General features: G+C 28.2%; 2 protein-coding genes across 2 annotated transcripts in view; one reads left to right on the forward strand and one right to left on the reverse strand.

Annotated features, from left to right (window-relative positions):
- Nucleotides 1-25,886, forward strand: part of LOC123292613 (GTPase-activating Rap/Ran-GAP domain-like protein 3) — a 176,602-nt gene that overhangs the window by 60,845 nt on the left and 89,871 nt on the right. The gene's annotated exons all lie outside the window — the stretch shown is intronic.
- On the reverse strand, nt 12,506-16,554 carry LOC123291707 (probable cytochrome P450 6a13). Its single transcript, XM_044872099.1, has 6 exons — nt 16,309-16,554; nt 14,877-15,140; nt 14,225-14,612; nt 13,350-13,586; nt 12,784-13,035; nt 12,506-12,712 (listed from the first exon to the last, which is right to left on the reverse strand). The coding sequence occupies exons 1-6, from the start codon at nt 16,552-16,554 to the stop codon at nt 12,534-12,536; spliced, it is 1,566 nt and encodes a 521-aa protein (XP_044728034.1). The 3' UTR covers nt 12,506-12,533.

Here is a 25,886-nt window from a genome sequence, read left to right on the forward strand (position 1 = left end):
AGTGAATAGAAATAATATATAAGTTGATTTTTTATTCAGTACAAAGAAAAGTCATTATTTTAAAAAGAAAACGTGATGAATGAAAAAATTAATTGAAAATGTGAAAAAAAACATGAGTAAAATAATATTAATTAATGAAAATTTTCGATAAATTTTAAAGCATTATGATACTTTTACGTAAATTAACTTCTGTGTAAATTTATAAAGTAGACAATGAGTGTACGGTATCCAAAAACAAGTGGTGCACGTCGTGCAACAACATTACGAAGCCGAAGACCAGCTATTGTGGATCCACAACAAAATTTTAAATACGATGTTCGAAGTGCCAGTTTTGAAAGTTGGACCAGGTATGTAATTTTTAATTATTTCTTAACAATAAAAGAACAAGATGTAGTATCTTAACAAGGTGCAGTAACTTGAATAAAAACTTGTTTTTTTAAAGAAATTTCGTAAAATATCACAATAAAGATTGTCTTAATTCATAATATTGTTATTCTTAAACAACTTATCTATAAAAATGTATGAATCATGGTACATGACATGCGCTCCATGGTACTCATAAAGAACCATGAATTCGAGCACCTCTAACGAAGCTGAAGGGACTGTATCATGTAATTTTTACAATTCATTCTAAGAAACACCATCATTGTAACAACTTCAAATAGAATTTTTATTGATCCGAGGTGAATGAAATATCTTTTTTTTCCACTTCTACCACCTAAATAAATAACTTATAAAGAGAAAATAATAATTGTAAATTTAAGCGCGTAATTTTTAACATATTATCCAAGGTACAACAAGCACACTTTACTTGAAAACAAATATACAAGAGTAGAGTAATTATACCTGGTCCTCAAATAATAGCTCATAGACAATAATAACTATCGAAAAGTCAGAGAATGAACCAAGGCCCATTGTAATCTTGGTACTGCATCTTACCCTATCGTTCTCTTAGTTGTAATTTGAAAAATTAACAATAAAATAAGTTAAAATAGTTAAAAACCTATTTTGTTATTGAATAATAATAATTCAAAGTAAAAGTATATCTAATGAAACTGTTGCATTGACTTGTGCACATAATAAATGACTTGTATATACACATATGATGAATTCACAAACGAAGCGATTACTAGCGACAAGTGATACGTGATTAGCAAATAAATTGTATGAAATTATGATTAAATATTGGAAAATATATAACAGTTTTTTTTTTTTTGCAAAAAAATACCGCTATTTTACAATATCGTTGTTATCCCTACCTGTTTAACAAACATTATAGCAACTACCTATGTAGTCGCATCAATAGTCGTATTTACTCGGGAGTCCTGAATAACAGCTCCATTTTTGATGATTTTTATTTTTCAAAATGATTCTTTTTTTATATTATTTAAAATCAGAATTATTTCAGATGGGGGAAATAATCTGGAGGGGGAATAAGCTAATGATAGAAGTTTGAAATTTCGAGAAGATATTGATTTTATTCAGTAAGTGTCACATAAGAAAGAATTTTTCGAAATTCATCCTATAAAAGGGTGAAATAGGGGATGCAAGTTTATATGAAACTATATATATAAACCTAAATATATATGTAGCATTCTTTAGGTGAAAGAACTTTTCTTCTCGGTTTTCTTCTTCTCTTTTCTCGGTTAAGTAGCGAACTCAAAAATGACGATTTGGATATATTTTCATACAAACTTCCGTCCTCTATTTCATCCTTTTAGAGGATGAAATTTCACCCTCTCTTATGTGACACTTACTGTATAAAATCAATATCTTCTCGAAATTTCAAACTTCTATCATTAGCGATTAAGGTTGGTCGTTTATGTAGTCCTTTATCCGCCTAATATTACTATAAGTTACCCACGTTTATATAACTAAACCTCATACCTAGATTATTTTTACGAATAAATATTTTATAAAAAGCACAATTTGTTTTTTTGTTTATTTTTACAAAAATGTTTGTATATTTTTTATCTTCATTTTTTTGTTGTAAAATTCATGTGTCATTTAAGTGGAAATATTTTTTGTTTTTCTACAAAATGCAAAATGCGAGTGTAAATGAAATTACATTTGTTAAGAGCTATATATACAATGTGAGTCAAATAAAAATACCTCATTTAAGGCATCTTAAATTTTTTGATAAAATGCTTAAATAGTATTATCTCTTCTCAAAAATACAAGAGCATAAAAGTATTATAGTAAATTAAAATAAGTTTACAAAATTTGATAAAACTTTAAGCATATATGTTCCAGTTTTCTTAAATTTTCTGAAGCACAGCATAACTTTTAAGCATTTATGCTTCATTTTCAACCCTTTCTGAATGATACTACGACCAGGTCAAACTCGGCTATTGTTACAGTACAGAGAAGGGGTATGGTTTCGTGAATAAAACCCTTACGAAACGTCGTGTGTGGCTTCATTTCAGTGTAACATACACCGTTAACATTTACGAAAACTTTTTTTTCAAAATTATCTAATTAGTTCATTTCCGGTTGTCTGTTTGTCTATCTGTCTGTCGTCTGTCTGTCGTCTGTCTGTCGCCTGTCTGTCGTCTATCATCACGATTACTCAAAAACAAAAAGACATATCAAGCTTAAATTTTTACAGCGTACTCAGGACGTAAAAAGTGAGGTCGAGTTCGTAAATGAGCAACATAGGTCAATTGGGTCCTGACCGTAGGACCCATCTGGTAAACCGTTAGATAGAACAAAAGTTTAATTGTAAAAAATATTCCTTATAAAAAGTTAAAAAATGACATGTTGTGACATGTATGTATATGTAATGTGACAGAGTAATCAACACTATCTATACATGGTATTTCAACAATTAATTCAGTCAATTGTTTTTTTTTTTCACTTGTTATTAATTAATTTTGATTACTGTTAGTAGATTAACCTAGATTATTTCGGTTGTATTATATCTCTCGGTTCTAAAACTTAACAATGAGTCTTTATTGAACAAAGTGTTTTCGACTTGCAAAGAAAATTGTTGCTTGATTCTTTGGTTGATACCTAAAATGAATTTGTTCATTTTGCCCATTGAAACTGAGAACACTTTGTATAATTCAACCTTCAATATTAAAAATAAAAATGGTTTACACTAATAATACAGAACATTTATACATTTGTATCATTTTTTCCGGAACGATACACAGTTTTATTTCCATTAAACAAACAGAAGGTATCGTCACTCATGTCCTTAATTCGAATATTTTCAGATGTATTCAAATGAATTCATATCATTTTATGGTTTTTATGATTTTCTATACATTCACAGAGATTCACATTATGTACCCCGCATTCATAAAATTTTAACATGTTTTCCAACTTACCTGTTTTTAATATGATAATTTCGATGTAATTTTTTTTATGTGAAAGAAGTTTAGTAGATATACAGGGTGTTTTTTAGTTACAATTTTTAAAACCAAAATAAATTTATAATAAACAAATGAAAACAAACAATTAATTGTTGACATATCCTTTATAGAATGTGTTGAATAGCAATGCTGACATAATTTTTTTTTTGGTTTTCGTAAATTCTGAAACTTGAAATTATTGCTAGAAAATATCCACTAGTTGAAGCTATCTGCAGACTTTCAATTTCCTATATTTTAAAGTTTTGTCTTAATTTGTACCCTTATGGACAAACAAACCTTGACGTTTACGGAAAAAAATTTTAAACAAATGTTGTTAATTTTTTTATAAAGATCATTTTTTGCAATTAAACTTGTGTTCTATCTTCAATGACTTACAAGATTGGTTCTACATACCCAAGACCCAAATTCACCTATGTTTTACTCATTTACGAACTCAAACACACTTTTTACGTCTTGAGTACGCCTTATAAATTTCAGATCAATAACTCTTTTTGTTTTTTATTCCTTATTGACGGGCGGACAAATGGAAATGAACTACTTAGATGATTTCTGAACAATTATAGGTACCACATTTTTTTCCTACCATCACTATTTCTAAACTTATACTTGTATATAGAAAATGACGCTTTCCCGGTTATGAGTGTATTTACAAATTGCAGTTATTTTAACGATATCTACCATTTTATGAAGTCCTGCTGTTATAAATTTGACCATTCTGTATAAAAGCTTTACTATCATTCAGAAGAAAATTCGTTTCAAGGGATATGCCTACAGGTATCCATTTCCGTTTCTATGACATCATTATATTTGTTTCCATAAATAGACCATCAGATTAAATAATCTATACAAATTATATAGACTACAAGCCCATTCTAAAATTTTTCGGGTGAAATGACTCACCGGGAATCATGGTGAAAAAGATGCTCTTATATGTTAAAATAAGTTAAAGCTTCATGGCATCAGTTTTTCACGGTACAGTTGAGTCCAGGTGAGAATATGAATGGCACAACCCGGGGTGTCTCACCTCAACACCAGCAGATATGTACGGCGTTGCTGGATACTAACTCTGCATGAGTATTCGAAGCGAATTACATAAATGCCGTACAGAAATAAATCACGTATGGCTTCAGAAATTGACGGAAGCTCAAAATTTTTTTATACATTCACTATCGGAGTTACCGAATTTATTCCTGTACGGCATTTATGTAATTCGCTTCGAATGCTTCTTCAGGCTTAGCATGCAGCAACGCAGTATATACGTTTTTGCTGTTCCTGGGGTGAGATACCCAGGGGTGTGACATTCATATTCTCACTGGTACCTATCGTGCAAGACTGACGCCATGGCACTTAAACTTACTTTTTTTTTTATATATAGCATCTTTTTCACAATGATTCCTGTTGGGCCATTTCACCCGAAAATTCTAGCATGGGCTTGTAGTCTAATAAGGCAACTGGTAATTAATAAGGAACATAGTTCCAATAATTGTTCAATGATAAGTGTGTTGAACAATAAACTGTAATACATGATAATAATTAAATACATTAGCAGGCTCACTGTTTATGGCATCTGTTTATTCAATTATATTGATGAATCGATGATTAAATTTTCTCCGATGTGACGATGAAAATAGGCAGAGCTATTATTTAAGTATAGCTGGAAGCTTATGATAAAGGTTACCTTTCACCACAAATAGAATTCAAAGAAAGTTCCCACGTGTATTCATCTACATATGAAGAGTTGAATCAATAGACAGGGCTGGAATACCAAAAATTATCTAATAAATCGTGATGAATTTCAAATATTATAATATATAATTTAGTATAATCAATAAACACTGAAAATAAAGCTTTAGAATCCATAAGAACAGATCCGACTTTTATTTTTATACCCTGTATATATATGAAATATATCAAGTTGTATTATGCTAAATTTTGGTATAGGTGTTCATAAGAGAAGATTCCTCAAAAAGAGAAAAAGGAAATGTTTCGGAATGGTGCATGCAAAAGCATTTTGGTCTACCTGCAAGTAATTTATTGTGAATTTTCATATTTTTTTCTTTGTAAAAAAGAAAAACCTCCGATAGTCAATTTTAAAATCATTTAAGCGAATAATAAAAAGTGTAATGAAGAAAGGTAGTGTTTATCAAAATTATTTTAAGTGCGTTTAAGCAAATATGTAATAAAAGAATTCAATAAACTACGCAACATGAAAATTTTATAATGATGATAAACTCCCAAATATTAATTTTTGGCCAATTTTTAGCGGCATATAGACAGTGCATTAAATTTATCAACACAATGTTAACGATATTTCTCTAAATCACACATATATTTGACACCTTCCTAATACTTTCCTTAAATTATTGTCGAAAATCACTAAGTTCTAGCAAGATACATTTGTTGTTTATTTCTTGATATTATTATATATTATTAAAATTGCTCGAATAATTACTGAACCTTATATAAAATATATTGAGAAAACGAATCACTAAAATCCATAGAGACCTCTAGCATATGATCATTACAACGAAAACCAAGAGACAATATGAAAATCGCGTTAGCAGTGTTCAAAACCATTTTAATGTCGTTTTATCGTAATTATATGTCTTTTATAATAATGTCACCAAATAGCCATCTATTATTTTGTAACATTGTTATGTTTTCGCCTGCATCAAAATATTGGTTTAACTTGAATATATTCTAATAAGGTTTATTGTTCACAGATGCTTTTATGCAGTCTCTTTTGAATTTCGATTACCTAAAATTTTTTGCGCCAAAGAGTTCTAGCCAATTTTTCCTGTTTAATGTAAATTTCCTTTATCAACCCTGATTGCATTTTAATATAATTTTTAAATCCACGATAGTGAAGGCTGGAAGTAATAGGTATTTGATCAAAGGACCGATTGTTCTATTAATTATTAGTTCATAAAAAACAACCATATGTAAACAATAATGCCTCAGTAAGTATTAATATGTTTAGTAATTAGTCTATATATTCAAAAAATGATCGGTTTCTATAACCTATGTTGGTATTATCAACAAATTATTAAATTTATATTTTGATTAAAATAGGAATACTTTATTGATTGTTAAATTGTTTTAGAGCCTTGAAAAAGACCAAATTGAGGTCGAAACCTTACAATAAAATACACTTTATTTGTGTCTTATATTCCCTAGAAAATAAAAAATTAACAAATTATCAATTTTCAAGACCAGAGACCACGTTATTCATTTTTTTTTTATTATAATAATTTTCATGTGGTCCTTTTGGACCATATAATAATAATTTACTGTGTGCCTGAATTTCACGGTGTGCTACCTCAGTATACCTACCTAAAATATCTGTTTTGTAAAGTATACTAAACTTTAACACGCCTTGATACATAAAGTGGAGACATCTACCGTATGATGATGTAAATGACAACGTAACTAAAAAAAAATGTGAAAATCAGTTTAGTTGTGTTCATAACCATTTCAATATCGTTTCTATAGACGAGCATTTTTCATTTTTGTAGATGGCAGTCTTTCACTTTTGATTAAAAAAATTATACATTCACTGTTCCATTTGTTATACCATGTATATATGAAATATACATAGTATATTTAGTTTAGTCTCAAGTTTGTAACGCTTAAAAATATTGATGCTACGAACAAAATTTTGGTGTAGGTCTTATAGAATCATTTAATTAGTCCATTTTCGGTTGTCTATCCCTCCGTCTGTCAACACGATAACTCAAAAACGTCAAAAGTTTAAATGTAAAAAATGTTCCTTATCACAAAATAAACAACTTTTGTTTGATAACTTTTTTTTGTAAACATCACTGTTTACTCACGAGGGCACACATTAGATGCAAATTTTATAGTATGTATTAATATGGGATTATCAGTTATATATGTGTGACATGAATAGGTATATGTGTAATGTGATAGATTAATCAACACTGTCTATACATGGTATTTCAACAACTAACTAAGTCAATTGTTTGTTTTCACTTGTTTTCATTATAAAATTGGTTTTTAAATTAAACGTTTGATTGTATTTGAACTCCTGGCGAAAATTAATTATTAGTGGTGCCAGAAATTTTTTTTTTAGAGAAAAAATACTTAATTAACTCTTATTGACAATTTGTTGAAGCATCCTTCTTGGCAATATACACAATAATATCCTTTTTCTTCAAAAATTTTAATATCCTGTATATAGAAAAGAACGTTTTCCCAGCTATTAGCATATTGAAAAATTGTCGTTATTTTAACGTTCATCTAATGTAATCTTCATTTGATAAAGTTCTGCTGTTTTAACTTAGACCCTGCACCATAAAATATTACGATTATATTTATCATTTGCGTAGCTATATTTTATTGAACAATCCTATATAAAAAGCAAATTTGTGGAAAATCTTTTTCAAGAATTTATCATTAGATACACAAAACAAATATTTATTATATTCTATTCTAAATATAGATTTTTCATAGAAAGCTCTTTCTTCTATACTGAAAATTGAAAGAATAAATTTTATCAAAACATTCAAATTTTCTGAAGTAATAGAGTTTTATTGCATTTCAGAGACCGATAGATAAAATTTCTCAATCAACATTTGTCAAATAGAAAATTTTATTCAACTCTCGTCCAAAATCCAAGAAAATAACTCCCAGGCAATGTGTTATATTACAAAATAAATGTGCAGTGATCAGAACAGAATCATACCGTGACCAAAACATTCAAAGCTTATGATTTTTGATATTTGATTCGAAATGATGTTAAAATAGATCGCTACGTTAACGTAATATCGTACGTCAAAGTTAATTTACAAACTACCCAACTAAATTGAAATTATTAACTAAAAATAGGAATATTAGAATTGTTATTTGATGTATGTATATTACCTACATTCTTTTAAAACTTACACTTTTGGTACACAAGCGCCTCCAATTTACTGCTTTTCGCGTACACTTTTATATACAGAGATGAATCCTCTGATCTCTACCTTCCATAGTAAGAATATAGCATGTACATATAAAAATTAAAAGTAAGCAGAATCAATAAGTAAAATGGTTTTGCGAAATAACTTGGCGAAAACTAACACAGAAAAGAAATTTCTCTTATCGTAGATTAGAACGAGTAAAATTAAAATTTTTGCCACTGAACACCACAGAGTTGTTACGTCTTCATTAAACTCTGTACAACGATTAACAGAATAACGTGGAAAACATCTATCAATAAATGTAATAGGAGACGTTAATATATTACTTAGAGACGTTGAAACCATATGTGGCACTGAACAAGAGAGAGTGTAGATACGAGTGCACATACATATACATCATATACTCTCTCTTGCTCGGCGTCACTTTGGTTTGAACGAACTCTACAACAAGGAGCGGTTACTTTAGCTCGAAGAATCATTCCGCCCCAATATGGAATCTAAAAGTAAATCCGGCATCTGAAGGTCAACATTTACAATGTTTGATTACAATAAAATTCGGTCAACCCGTGACAACTCCGTAAATACCCAAGTTAATTTAACGAATGGGTTTGACCAGCTTTATTTTAAAGGTAAGTACAATATAGTTTTACCATGCTTAATAAAAGAATAATTGAAAAATAATTGTTCCTGTATTTAAAGGTCATTATTCACACGGTTTGTGGAAAATTCGATGCATTTATGTTTCAGAATATAATATAACATAAATTAAATCTAAACTTTGCTTCTATTAATATCATTGGGTAGGTATATATTTTTGGTTTCTCTTATGCTTTTATTAAATTTCAAATGTAGTTTTAGAAAAGAACATAATTAAATTGAACATTAATTAATAATGAAAGTGTGGTTTTTGTGTTTCTAAACATATTTTAAACTTTCATAAACTCAATTAGTTTTACTTGAATTTTATTGTGTATCAATTTATTACAACTATTTTGAATAAAACACAATAACGGATATGCAACAATATCATTCATTTTAACTTCGTGCTGGCAAGTTATTATTTTTAGGCCAAAAACATAGGGAAACGCAAACTAGCATATCAATGGCAGGTAGGGAATGCCATCAAAACATTTCAATGTAGTTTCTTCCCTCAAATTTATAAAAGATGAAAAAGACAATTTTCAAAAAAATTTATGAGAACAATATATCTCTAAACACTTTGGTTTTAAACTTTTTGTCAAATTTTGAATTATTAAAAATTTATATTTTTTAATCTCAAAATTGAACTGGAAGAGCAGGAAAAGTTTGTCAGATGGCCTTAAATCATCAATCATAGACGAAAATGGTGAACAAAAAAATATAATCGTGGACTTTTGAAACCAATTTTTGCCATAATCATTTTACACATAGAATCAATATTTAAATCTGGGTTCTGGCACCTCAATTTCGCCGGAGCTCAATTTGACGCAAATGTATACTATATATTCTTACTGAAAATTTGAATGATAAACTGAATGTTAATTTTGAAGGAACTATACTTTCTCATGTGATAGTTGTATAAGATAAGCAAAATCGTATATAATAAACATTATTTAATTATCTATTATATATATTTCAAGTGTATCGATGCTAGTCGCTGTACTCCAAACCGAGCAGAGTTTGATGAAATTTTGTGTATTTATTCAAGTGGATCCAATGATGGTTAAGATTTACTACTACATCTGTTTTTGAGAGTTCCGCACCAAAAAAATTAAATTTCATTAAATGGTGGGAACGCATATAAATAATATATTTCATTATTCCTACACCTTACTACTATATGGTATTTTTGATAGTATTGAAGTATTATTTATTTTTATTCAGTTATTGTGAATAGGTATTTTATCAGAGCTATATGTCATCACAGAGAGCTCTATTTGAAAAGCCTCCAGCCAGGCCAAGGGCCAAAGGTCAGACCATGGCCTGTTCAATGGATAGGAATATAATTTGAGCTGAACAGGATGTGATGGGGTTAGCGGGATGGGATTAGTAGCGGGAATGGCTTAGCGGGCAGGCTAAGCATAGTATATGTATTAGTGAATAGAAGTTACGTTTTGACAGGACAACATCTATCGGGTCCGCTAGTTAACCAATTATCCAATCGATGAATTGGTGATGAATATTATAGGGATATTGACATTGATAGCAAATTCACGTCAAGTAATGTGCAAACGATGCGTTTCATCTGAATCGTTTACTTAAAAAATTAAGTTGAGTACTTTAAAAATAAGTTTAACATGCTGATTTATTTTCTTATCTTTGTTTATTCTAATCAAATTTTCAACAAAATAAATGTACTGTGTGCAAGTAACCCTCATATAAAACGGCTGTGTGTGTTTTCCCGGGAAATTCGACGGTTATTTTCATTTTTCTAATTTTTTATTAAAACCAAACTTTTATTTTAAATAGAAATATTTATTGCGTGTATACAAGAGTTCATCTTTAAAATAAAATCGATTCCTAAAATTATTTATTTTGCCGATTAAAGTATGAATAAATTTGATTGTGAATTAGAATGTTATTAGTTTGACCTCTAAAGCTCATATCGGGCTGTTTTAATATACAATTAGTACCATCCAATATCCAATTGATACTCATCCTTTATTTATAAATATACCTATTATTATAATTTGAAATTTTTTATAATTTTTCATTATTTCATAAAGTAAATGCTTTTTTAATATGTTTAAAATACCCTCTGGATTTAATAAATGTCTGTAGTGTAATGAGTTTGATATTATCATATACAGTACATATCCATATGCTATCCCTGAAGGTGAATACAACCTTTTGATAAACGAAGATCGTCATCACCTAGAAAAAGGTATAATATGTATGTACATTTTAGAATTTAAATTGACTCCCGTTCTTCCGATGTTAATATCATATATGAATATGATTTGCAAATCTAAAAATAATATGATTTTGTTATATGTAAATGATAAACGTAATTATGGATTGTTTTTTTACTTGAAGCTTTTTTCCATACAATTATAACATTTTTTGAAGTTATTAAAGAGCAAAAATCAAATAAGAACAAAGAAAATACTTCGATAGTTCCAGTACCTTGCGAGATTCAGCTATTTGAGAACTTTTGTTCCTCTTGAAGATTATAGATTTGAGTTTTTAAAACTTTCTGACTTTTTTGAAATGATTATTTACTTTCTTCTTCTTCTGTTATGGTTATAACAATTTTCAGCTTTAATAAATTCATTTAAATAGCACGAAAATCATAAATGAATCTGATGTATTTATTGTTCATAAATAAGGGCTGACTGAACAGCCGTGTTCTAACACCTAACTGACTGACAATCATAACTGTTATTTATATGCAACATACAATCTGTATATAACAATTTTCAGCTTTAGTAAATTCATTTTAGTAAGTTTAAGTTTCTATTTGGCTAGGTGCTCCGAACCATTGCCTCGAGGCGCGATCCTCGAGCATGGCCCGCTAACCTCCATACCCATACCCAAATTCATTTTAGTACCACGTAAAACTTTTTGGATAGCATATATCTGACCCCTGTTCTATCGTTCGCTTAACTAACCGCAGTATGTGTGTGTACAAAACTACTATAACTAAACCTCAAATAATCAGCTTTAGTAAATTAAACGAAATTGTTTTGGCCTGGTTCTTCCATTAATATTAGTTAATATTCTAAACTAGTGTCTATATTAAATTCCGAGCTCCGTACCCGAAGATTGAAGGTCGTATAAGCAATTAACTTGAATTCAATAAGCTAATAGTTTTTATTTCAATGCTTATTGCGTTGACCGAAAAAGCTACTTATATTATGATCTTAAAACGTGCCCCCCATTTAAATGTTAACCTTTTTTTGTACAACATGTAACTGCAATTTAAGTGGAAACATTTTTCTGGACAAATTGCCTCCCATTTACGTGGTAACATTATATTAAACAACCCTGTATTTTCTTGAAAACAAAGTGTGTGAATTTTTTCAAGTATTTATTAATTAAAAATCATTTTAAGATCCAATAGTTATTTTTTTGTTTAGATGGAGTTTTGCTGAGTGTGTAAAAGTCACGGAATAAGAACGTATACGTTGATATAGTATTTGGAGTGCCTTCATAAAGCTGAAAGTAGGATTAAAAACAATAAATTAAATTGCAAATATAACAATAAGTACGGTTTTTTTATTCAATATGTAAATATTTAGTATTATTTTAAACTTTATTCCTTTTCTGTTGAAATATATTTACGAAAACTTAAAATAACATGTTCTTTTGGTTTAAGAATAACGTATTCTGGTGCATAATTTGAAATTTTTGTTTTATCCGACAGGTGCACACTATGATTTCGTAAAATTGCTATAAGGCCCATTTTAGTTTGTAATTTTCCTAATCTCAAACCTATAATCAAAGGAAATATTTTAAAATCGTAAATTACATTAAATCCTGTTCCACAATTTCATTAATATTACCAATACAAAATCGAGGACCATCTCCAAATGGTAAATATGCAAAATTTGGTATTTTTGATATATTTTCTTTTGAAAAACGTTCTGGATCAAATTTATTTGGATTTGGAAAATATTTTTCATCTCTTTGGATATTATAAATTGGAATGCCAATAGTTGTTCCAACATCTATTTTTAAATTTGAACTTGGCAAATAGCATTCTTTATTACATACTCGCACCAAATGTCCGAGTACTGGCCTCAAACGTAATGTTTCTGAAATAACAGAATAAAAATCAATTTTTGTTGCTATAAAATTATTTGATAATCAACGAATGAATATGCTAGAAATCTTCGATGCCTTTATGTAAAAAAATTGATCACTGACTTTCCGTAAACGTTCACTTTTTTTGAATTTACGTAACTATTATTATGCCTAAATATAACTAAACTTATCATATTGATAGTTAAAAAGTTTTTCACAAAGAGTTAAAATATAGATTATTTAAACTTATCAAATTACTTTAAACCTTCTTTCTTTTTTTTCCTGGACGATTGTAGTTAAAATAAAACAAATTTTCTTTCGTTACCTGATAAAACCATTTCTAAATATTCCATTTCCATAACTCCATCATATGTGAGTTCATTGTTATGTTTTTTTAGACATTCATCAATTTCTTTTCGTAATCTCTTTTGAATATTTTGATTTTCAGCCAAATAATACAACATCATTGTTAATGTCAAAGCAGATGTATCAAATCCAGCGAAATAGAAAACAAATACTTGAGATACGAATGTTTTCATACTAAATTCAAAGTTAAGTGTATCTGAAAAAAAATTTATATCCTGTAATTTTATTTTTATATTGTGCACAGGAGGGATCTCCACAAAATCTCTGCCCCAAGAATAAATCCAGTAGGTTTGATTACAAAACAGGTAATTCGCATTTGCTTTCAGTTTTCAGCGGATAAAAACAATTTAGACCTAGCTACATCGTTTGTTTATAATCTTAGGTATAACCCATTCTGTCTCCAAAATAAATATGAAATATTTGTCTAAGCGGCAGAGAAGCGACAGGTTTGATCTTGTGTAATCACTCATGTATAGTAATTGAACCCCGTTTGAGACAATCATTTTTGGCGCATGATTTAAGTTTAATGTTTATATCGCATAAAAACATTGATTTTAGAAAGTTTAATGATACTCTGCACTTTATTTGCCTTCACTTAAGAACCCCCTTTTGTTCACAACTGGTTATAATTTTTTGATATGAAAACATAATTTTTTTAAATAAAATATAACCACGCTACTCCCTAATAATTAAACTTTGAATTTTTTAAGAGACAGACGGTATAAAGACGACCTTCACACATCTGATAGCCAGATGAGATATATTTTTTTATAAACACGCCTATGATATAGTTTGTCTTTCGAAATGTGACATGGCTATTTTTACTTATATTACCTTTTTTATCAAACACATCTGCATTATCTAAGGAATCATTTGAACTGTCAATTTTCCCATGATTTTTCAATTCAATCAATAATTGTAGAAAATCTTTTCGGGTAATTTTATTTTTCTCCCGACTTTCTACAATATTATTTACCATACTTAAAAATGATTGACGAGTTTCTTCCGATCCTTCAGAAAAAAAATTATATAATATTTTTGCATACGATGGACCGAAAAATGCTAATTTGATGAGAAATGAATGTAAAGACTTTCGTACAATGATATCTTGGCTTAAGTTAAAGATCGGAGATGCATAGTTATCTTTTAAACTATTCGCTTCCACACCAAAACCAACTGATGAAATCACATCTACGGTATAACGTTGAACTAACATTTGTACCTGCAGGGAAAACATAAGAATACGGTTTAATCGGCACTCAACTGCAAAATTTAATTGTTTTAGTAGATTTTAATTCTATAGAACCTATTCATATTTCGAAAATAGGTTCCAAACAAAAAATAAAAGGTGTTTTTAGGAATAATACTTTCTAATTTAATAATACTTTATTTATATAGAAGATATCTCCAAAAACCCATAAATTGGATTCTAGGTGGTCTTCAAAATAACAAAGTTTTGTTGATTTTATTTTATATAAAAACTTACATTTATATCACCAGTTTTGGGATCCATCGCCTTATTAAGTGCGTACTCTAATCCATTGCCACATTGATTTATAGTTTCGAACATCGCTTTTAATTTTCCAGAAGTAAATGCTGGTGATAGTTTGTTTCGTAGATTTTTCCATTGTTCGTCTTCGATGCGAAATAAATGTTCACTCAAAAAATTGTTATTTACATCTGTATGTATTCCACGATTCATGAAACAATTAAAATTTTTCACTAATACATATTTTATATCTTCGAGATTCTAGAAAAAAAATTGAATTGGGATTATTATGTCTAAAAATCTGATTCTTTAACATATATTTACTTAGAAGTTACAAATAATTTGAGTAAAGACAAGACAATCATATGACTAAATATTTATATTACTATTTGTAATACATAACATAATATTATTTTTATTATTCTAAATTATTTTTATTATTCTAAATTTTCTTGTTGTTGGTAAAATTCAAGAAAAATAATTTAAAATTTCTTAAAATTGATCTCACTTCAAAATCAACAACTATATTCATTTTATTCAAGTTAAGAATGTTTGATATAAAATATTCATGAATCATATTTATCATGTAAAAGTTTCTAGGCAAGTCGGATCAACTGTTTTTCCATCAGAAAATAGAAAAGGCAATTTTTTTAACCATTTTTTCTATAAACGTAAAGATTTTAACTTTACTCAATCCAAATATAAAGAAACACAATTTTTATTGAAATTATAAATTTTGATATAGACATTTAAGGGAATGATGGTATATTTTGAAATTATTAATAATTTTTTATAATTGTTTTTAATATTAAATACTCTGTTTAGTAATTATTCAAAATCACGGTTCCATGTATTTTCATTTAAATAAACGAAATAAACATTTTTTAAAGCTTATTTAAATTTTTCAAGTAGAAACAGCATATTCGAAAATATATATGTCATTTGGGAAAAATAATTAATTATCCTAATTTTTAATTCGGGACCAAAAGAATTATGTTTTATCACGTTTATATAATGTTCCTAATGGACCATGGATTACACTATATTAAAAAAAAAAATTTTTTTAATGAAGTTAATAAATTTAAAAAAATTTTTTTGGTACAGTAATGTTACATAAATGAAGTAGGCACAGTCTTCCTATCAAAAAAAGTTCATCTTCGACAAATTTTTAAATTACCTTGCAAAAAAATCAGTTCATTCGTTTAGGCCCTACGAAGCCACATACAAACAGAGAGACAGACACACACACACACACACACACACACACACACATAGGCAAACTAATAACACCCCTTTTTTTGGTTCGTGGGCTCAAAAAAGTTTGTATCACAATGAGAATGGTCACTTTGTGGCCGACATTGAAAATTAACTAATCAAGAACCATCAATAAAACGTATATTTCAATTTTCAAATGCAAGTAAAATCGTACCTTCACAATTAATAGTGGATCAATTCCTTGATATATCCCACAAAATTCACTTTTTGATTGGTCATAATATTGAGTAAATATTTCAATATAACTTTTTTTATTTAAATAATATTCTCCTAGATGACCGAAAGGAAATCTAGCTGAATAAGTTTCAACACCGCGTTTTTTCCAATACGAAAACTTATGTCTAAAATAATAATATATTAATGAATATATTACTAAAACTAATGATAGTATTAAAAACATTTTTAAATTGAACTTTTTTAGAAGTTTTCAATATATATAAATATCTTATTATATTTTGATTAAAAAAATTGTCCAACTATCTTAATTTATAACTAAATGTACCGGCCAATCACTTAACTGATAAAATTGAACTATTGTTTAATTTATAAATATTAAATAATAAATATCTCATATCTCTACCATTACAATAATAACATTGGCTTATTCTATACCAAATTTGTGTTAATATAGCTTATATTATTATATTTATATCGTTCCAAATAAACACAAGTTGAAATTATTTATTAAAATCGATATTTTGTAACAAGATCCTAAAAGTGAATTTTAAAAACTGCAAACAAATTGGGATATACCATAGGATAGACAGAATGGACTATGGCCTAATTTGGATTTAAAAAAATTTTGTTTAATGATTTAATGAAATATGACCATGCATTATTCAAATTATTAAATTAATTTTTTTGTTTATTTATCTAATGAATTTTTTTCCTATCACTAGGATCCATTTCTTTTTAACTAATTGTATTCTAAAGTTTTATCGTCCTAAAATATCGATATTTCGATTGAAACGCAATCATCGTCAGTAGCTAAGCGGGTTCGAATCCAGGCAGTGGCAATATAAGCAGTTATATCTAATGGGGCGGTAAAATGAATCACACGGTCGTCGATTGGATAAGAATGAAGTAACCGACTCCACCCACATCATGAAAATTTAATTGTATATTGAACATGGTTTAAAATAAAATAAATAAAGTTTATAAAATAATGATGTGGGTGGGGTCTGTTATAAAAAAAAATTGGATTTGACAATCAATGCTAGATTTGGCAACCACACTAAGATTTTTCTTTTACTAAACGCTATGTGATAAAACAACCATATCGTTACTAATGGTTTGCGTAAGTTATCACTGTACTCCTTAAATCATGAAAGATCCTTAACTTTTATAGCCACATTCCTAATTTTTCTAAGCAGGTATTACTTCGTCAATATTCATAAATATATTTTTTATTTCAAAATATCAACATCCCCTAAGAAGAAAAGGACGTTTTACGTCTTATATTAACGTTATCAACCATTTGTTGAAATCCTGCTGTATTTTTTTTAAAGTTAAATACGAAAAAAGGATTAAGAGATATGTTAAAAAATTTAATATTTACTTTAAGTTATTTGTGTATTAAATTAGAGTAAATCTTAAAACAAACTAAATTTTTTGACTTAATATTATGAATTACAGCTAAAAGTTTATAAGTTATCAAACGGTGAGAATATTAAATAAATACAGTTATCTTATGAGACGAAGTCTGAAGTGAATCAAACAAGTTTTAAAGTGGACCATATACTAAAATGAAATTAACAAAGAAAACCTTGGGAACATTAAAGTGCGTTTTCGAGCCTAAATTTACAATTTAATTAATACTAATTTATAATTTTGTTAAATATAAACTATTTTAAAGCAGAATTAGATTATTTAACAAAACCAGATAAAATAAAGGGTGAGCTTTCAAAACGTTACTTTAGCCCCGTTAAGTTGATTTTGGTTCTTTACACCTTGATAAATACAATTTTATTGCAAAGGATTTTTCAAATTATAATATTAAATAAAGTTTTTAAGATATCAACCGCAATGATATTAATCGTAAAATTTGTATCGCAGCCAGCTGCTAAAAAATAATATTACGAAAACGCAATTTTGGTAATAGTGCGAAAAACTATTTATGACTGTACTGTATGACTGTGCAAAATTTCAAATCGATATACGTATAAATAACGAAAATATGAGGGTGTCTTTATCTTAAATGCGACACACTGTATTAGTTACTTTCCGTAGGTCAAAAATTGATTCCGAGCAGTTTTGAACAACGCTTAAGCATATGAACCATTTTGACCAGACTTCCAAAATATCTCAGAAATTGGTATGTAACATATAAAATGAAAAAAAATCTTTGGTGTGAAACTGAATATTTTTAAAATAGTGCGCTGCTATAAAAAATAATTAAATAAAGATGATTCTGACTTAGTCGGATAAGAGAGCATATAATATATCGTTAGATTAATGACTATGCAATTGTTTAAAAATTGAACTTAAGCCTGCAATGGAGGATATGACTATGCAAAAAATTTTGTTTATAGAGGAATATGTTGTACCAGGAATTCAAATAAATATCTATTTTTTTTATGATTTAAAGAAAAATAATTCAAAGATTCATTATTCACTAGTATTCCTTTACTCCATATATTCATGTAATTATGTAGCATTATTTATACATTTTTTTTTTAGAATTAAAATGTCAAATAGCTATTGATAAAAAGTGTGATCCATGGTACAAAGACCATAGTATGTCATGGATCAAATCCCAATGTACTTAGAATAGTACATTAATCATATTATTGATAAACAAAGAAGCAAAATTATTCTCCGTTGAGAAAATATGGATAAAGTGACAAACACAACATTCAGGCTTATATTTTATTAATTTCCTCCCATCAATTTTCTTGCATACAATTTATATTAAATAGTTTTCTTTTTTGATTACAGGTAAGACCACAGTGATCGTTTTTTTGGTTGGCGAAGAAGGTTTGCATATTTTTTCATATTTTACATATTTATTTAAAACTCTAAAGCAACAATTTTGTGTAATTTTTGAGTTTATTAATTCGTTCACAAAAACATTAAATTGTAGTATAATTTAAAACTTTTTGGTTTTATCATTTTTAAAACTTATAAACTAATAAAATCTTTTAACATAATTATTATTTTGTACTTAGTATTAATTTATTATAATATGAACTTATAGAACCTGTCAAGTTCAACAAGAAAATCGATAGAAAATATTAACATCAGTGTTAATCATACATTCATTTTTTATATTCCAAACAAACCATTTAAACATTTTGGTTAAACGTTAGTTAAGTGATTTGATATATGAAACTATTAATCACGCACGCAGGGCCTCATAGCGAACGAAGTAGGTATATATAGTATATATTAGTGACGTAAAATAGTATACAGAGTGGACCATTTTAATCTGTTAGGCCTAATAGCTCGTTTTGTAGCTGCCCATTAAAAAAATAACGGAAACAAAAATTGCAGAGAGATTGGGGACATCATGTTCTGACATCAGGTTGGGCCCAGTACTCCAAGTTGCTTTAAAAGTCAATTAAGATCCTAAAAGGTAAGAGATAGAATAAAAATTTAAATTAGAAAGCTGATCCTCATAAAAAAGCTAACATTTAAAAAAAAATATTTTAGTCATTATTTTTTCAAGTCATTAGCTAACGTAAAAATATGTCAATATTGCATTTAATCGAAAGAAAACACAATAGCTACAAAAATGCATTAATCAAAAATTGTCAAAGGAAATAGAGGATAATCGTCTGTGGCCATGACTTTGACCTGAAATTCTAGCTTCAAGGTCATATGACCTCGATCTTCAAATGAATTTAAAAATTTTAATTCAAGGTGACTAAAATATGAATCGTTTAGTGATATATGGTATATAGGGTCAATTGAAATCTCATTTAAAATGGCGAAATTTTTCGAACTTTGTGTTAAGAAAAAGCAAAATTATCATGCATATCATGCATATGACTATGATGTCATATTACTGAATTATTCATGACATATATTTTTTTATATTCCGGAATGATTAAAGCTAAGATATAGAAGTATTAATTTCGAATGTTTAATACACGCATTAAGAGTTTTAATTATGTAATAATAAAATCAATGTATTCAAGATTTTTACCGATTATTTAATTACAAAAAAAAAAAAAAAATCAATCAACTTTATTGATATTTTACTACACTCAATGTTAAATTTTTGACTTTTTCTAAAACTGTAGAATCTAGTTATTCTATAACACTTGTACAAAAAGTTACTGAAACAGTTGGTTTTGTTTATAATTGACAACAAGCTTTTATCTAAGTGTTGAAACATCTAAAACCTTTACAAAACTATGTTATTTATGTAAGTTTCTGTTTGTTTATACTAAAATATTTGTACCATGTTTATGCTCCATTAAAAATATTAATGGTTCCCTAAGCAGAAATTTATTCCATCGTCATTCATACTCCATAGAGAAAATATTGTTAAAATGATAAAATCAGCTTATATTTCATTTTAAAAAACCATCAAATTTCTAAATATTGAACTTTTCTTCTAGTTTTTCGATTTTCGTGTTTTCGTTGATTTTGTTTTGTATCAATGTTAAAAGAGAGTAAGAGGGAAATAAAATGATAGGGTGTTTGAATGGCAGAGACTCAATCGTGTTGAAATCAAATGAAACTGCTTACAATTACAATCCGTTTTTCAAGGCTTTCTAAAGTTTAAATCCTTCTGTATCAGCTAAACTTGCCATTATTTTCCAACATTCTTTACAAAAAACTATTGATATATGTTAATATAACTAACCGATAAAAAAAACTTTTTGTAATATTTGTCAATATCGAAAAAGGGTATTTTCCATTATAAATACAACATGTACTTACCATCTCGGGGTTATTTATTCATCCCAACAGATTTCAACTTTTGTATCTTGTATTTACAAATACAGCAGTTTGCACTTTTTGTACGAATAAACGTATATGTATATACTACATATTAGAGAATTTCATTCTTAACCCCATAACATTTTCAATTGTATCTATTATTGATATTGAAAGTCAAATAATCAATGAAGAAACAACATATTGTCTAAAAATAATAAATACTGTACGTTTTCCATTTATTTGGCCTAAATAATGTAATAAGAGTAAAATGAATTTTTGACACATTTTTTAACTGACTTAAAAAAAAACCTAACGGTAAAAAATTAAGTGATAAATATTATTTAATTGAGGAAAAATCAATGTATTTACATTTAGAATTAGAATAATTACTTGTTTTTAATTCTAAATAACATAAAGAACGTGGTAAATCTTTGACCACGTTCGCGATAATTGTATTTTTTTTAGCACGCTTTTATTAGATCTCTTACGTATGTAAGTATGTTGGTATGTTTGTATGTTAGTATGTTGATATGTAACGAAAACTTTGACCATTATTTTGACCTTCTCCAAAACGTCGAATTAATTCGAAATTTGGCATACTTATCCAAAACTGATGACAATACAATAATTTAATATGTTTATTTGATCTTCGTGATCATCATTTTCAGGAATAACGATTTCCATAACTGAAAAATTTACATTTATTTGCGCTCTCACCATATTATTTTTTTTCGTCAGGTGCATAGTTTTTTTCTTCATTTTTTTTTTTCTCAAGCGTTAAATTATTTCGACAGGTTCATTGCCAACGTAGCCGCGTTCAAATTATCTACGTTATTTATCACGTTATCATCTAATAAATACTGATTTAACCCTGCCTTTGAGGTATTTCTACCCGATTGCCAACTTACCTTAGAAGAATGATCTTATTGAAGGATTGCTAAGAACTTCTTGGACGTACTATATACCTTCGGAATTTGATGTGATTCTCAATTGGTAGAGAATTCAAAATTATACAATATTGAGTTACAAAATCTACTTCAAATGTTATAACTTAGTCCTTGAAGTGAGCCCTCCCTCTTTACAATTACTAAATAGTAATAATTATAGGAAATATAATAATTCGAAGTTTTAAGATTAAATGTCGTTATAAATTTATATACAACTGAGTTAATACAGTTTCGCACTTTATCAATGCTTAATCACAAACATTTATATTAAATACTAATACTGCATTTAATATATATAATATAAATGGTTGTGTAAAACATTTACTTTAATTCTACAAAGACCTGTGAAATTTATGACAAAACGATTCGAAACAGTTTAATTCAACCTAACCAAACACATATGGAGAATAAAAAACATGTGAATTTTGTGGAAAACATTTACTACAAGTAAAATTTTGGGTAGGTACTTATAAGAATATTTTGACGTTTCTAAGCTCCGTTGCACAAAAATCCTTGTTTCTAGCATAAAAACTTACTACCATTAAAGAATTTGCCAGTCTATTTTAGCCCCCACCAAATCATGCCAGGCGATGATAACTCGTATAATTTAATATAAGACTTTAAAATGGTGTTTCAAAGTGCCCCAAGAACATTTTTTGCATAGGAAAAATTGCAAATTAAAATCACCTGCCAGGTCATCGTTGGCAAGTTACTTATAATTACTTACTTTGATGAATCCAGCCTCCTGTAAGATATTATCATTATTTGTGAAAAAAATTTTAATTTTAACTAATTCTTGAAAGAAATTATGCTAAAACAGGTTATATTACTCTATGTTATGATAGGTACCTCAGCTAGTTAATCGGCCAGTTACATCATCGCACTCTGATTGGTGTTCGCAGTCACGTGATAATGGGTAATACAAAACGCAATTTAAATAAACTTTCTTTAATTTAAGACGAATAATTACTGTCTCAAATTTTATTTGATGTTATCTTGGAACTGTCTTCTATGTATATAATTTGACTTTACATGAATCTGTAACATGTGTAAACATCCCTATTATTGTTTGTGTAATAATAACTAAATAGATTATGAGACTTCTCATCTATTTGAACATCCACTTTCTGAATAGTTTGTTCTTATTATTGTTTTTTAGATTAAATGTCGTTATATAATTTATACACAACTTAGTTAAAACACTTTATCAGCTTGAAGTTGAATTTTAATTATACAACGAAAATAAGTGACGATAAAATAAAACAATCTACACACTTAAAACTATGGAATTTACTAATGAGGTAATATGGCTTTTCCCTGAAATACGATTTTTCTAGGTAATATGGGTTTTCCATTGTTTTAATCGAAGCAAACCACTACGTGAAAAAGCTTTATTAAACAAATAAAATTAATATAGCCGATGCATTACTCCATTTTGCACCATTTTTATGTCGATGAGCACGACTTTAATGAAATATACAATCTTCAAGATAAAATTGAAAACTACATGAGCGAAGAAATATTATTTTCTTTAGTCGCAGTTAATTTAACAACAGTTATAGTATTTTTGGAATAGAACTCAAATTCAAATTCACAAGTGGAAGCGAATAAGTTTCTCAATTAGGGATCCACTTGGATAGCAACGACAACCAACGAATAATCCATAGCTCATTACACACTTTTTTTCCATCTAACAATAGTTTTATCATTTTACCACCTCGTTATATTTTAATTGAAAAATACTACTGTCTAGTTTTAAATCTATAGTTTCCCAGTTTCAAAAAGTTGCAACATTAGCATTGCATTCGATATAGGTAAGGATTTGAAAGGAAGGGTTAAGTATACAGACCAAATAAGGTCTTATATGTTTTATAGTTATACATTCCTTGAGACATATTTTCATTTTGTTGTAATGGTTATCATTTCACTAAAGTCCTTTGAACTAAATAATATTCACTAGTACATGCACACTACAAAAGAAAGTAAAAGTAAATTGTGAAAATTTATGATGTAGGCGTAGAAAATGAAAACCACTTAATATACATTGTATAGTGTAGGCGCTGAGTGGGTTTCGTATGCATTTACAGGGTTCCACCAAACAAGGAGTGTATTTCGACGTGTTTTGATCCGCCGAATCCGAATTTTTCTCGCTCAGAGTGCGGGAAAATTTGTTGTAAACAAATTAATTGTTTATACGGCCATAGCTCCTTAACTATTGAACATTTTAGTAAAACAATTCCACATCATTTTATTCGACATGAAAAAAAAAAAAATGAAAAAAAAAATGATATTGCACAAGGTCGACGCGCAGCATTTAGTTTGAAACGTCAGTAGATTAAAATACGTTTTATGCACTAGTAACGCAGCTAGCACGATTGTAAGTATTAAGATTTATCATTTTTCCATCCTGCTATTAGTTTATAACTCAAAAGCGAGCACTTAGCGAAAGAAAACCCCACATAATTATTTATGAGAAAAATGAAAATTTTTTCTTGTTTTAGAATCTATTTTATTTTCTCTAATTAATCTCTATTAAAACTTGAGTTATTGCAACCGAACGCGAATTTATAAATCAATGTAAAATGGTACAGAATTGTTTACTAAAATTTTCAATAATTTAGGAGCTATAGTCGTATAAACACTTATGAGCAAGTTAAAAATTCGGATTCAGCGGGTCAAAATACGTCGAAATACACCGCTTGTTCGGTAGGATTTGTAAATGAATACGAAACCCACTCAGCGCCCACACTATTATACTTCTTAGACTGCTTATTACTTCATATGATTTCATATGATTTAGGCAAGAATGTAGGAATAATTACAAATCTGTATATGACATGTAATATTATTAAAGTGTGTGTTTCTTGATAAAAAAAAAACGAACCAACATTGTCGTTTCATATGATTTTCATCCTCTTACAGGTGAGGAGGACAAGTGTGTCATATCACAAAAGAGATAACTGTTTCAAGGGAAATTTTACTCGTATTAGTACATATCAAATTGCCTTCCTTTCAGGAAGACTGTTTCAGTACCGACAAAAAAAAATTTGACGTTTTTGATATTATTGGTTCTAGCGTGAAACAACATTCGGTGTTTTATAAATTATAGTTTGCGTAGAACTCACTTTTGGGGAGTAAGCATTTGTAGTATGGGGTATAAGACGAGCCCTGGATGTGTAAAAGGGCTGTATATTAGGATATGGTTTTTATGTTTAGAATGCTGGATCAGGGATTGCGATACAGCTTGAGTTTCGTCAAAGATTCAATATCAATTGTCGTACAGAAGGCTCAACACATAATGAAAAAAGGGTGGCATTATTTTAAAATTTTTGGCCCAGCTAATTAACTGAGTATAAGATTATGTTTTAAGAAATGTACTGCAACAGAGCGCATACCACTCTTTTTATTTGAATTGGTCGAGTACTCTCCGATCCAAAACTGCATTGTACTTATAACCCATCTTGAATTACTCTTTTACGGTCTCGTAAAGACATAATAGAATATTTAACAGTATGAAAAATATTGCCATAATTAATTATATATATTAAAAGTCAATGTCAAACTCAAGAAGATTTTACAATTTAAGTTAACATAAAAAACAATATGAAATAAAAAAAGGTAACAAATGAAATATTTATCTTCTTAAGGTCTTTATCTTCTTAAGATAAAGATTTAATGATAATTGTTCGTTTACATGAAATGCAATGGACAAAAAATAAAACAATAAAATAAGTACGAAGTTTATATTTATTGTATGAGACATGAGTTAGAAACTACTACTTCAATAAAACACGTACGTATTATTTATTGGTGGTCATGTTTATGTGTTTCTATGCGGCAAAGTGTGTCCATCCTAATATAAAAGTAAACAATCTATTATTATGTAAATAAAGAA

Source organism: Chrysoperla carnea, chromosome 2 (genome assembly GCF_905475395.1).
Source record: "Chrysoperla carnea chromosome 2, inChrCarn1.1, whole genome shotgun sequence".
NCBI lineage: Eukaryota > Metazoa > Arthropoda > Insecta > Neuroptera > Chrysopidae > Chrysoperla > Chrysoperla carnea.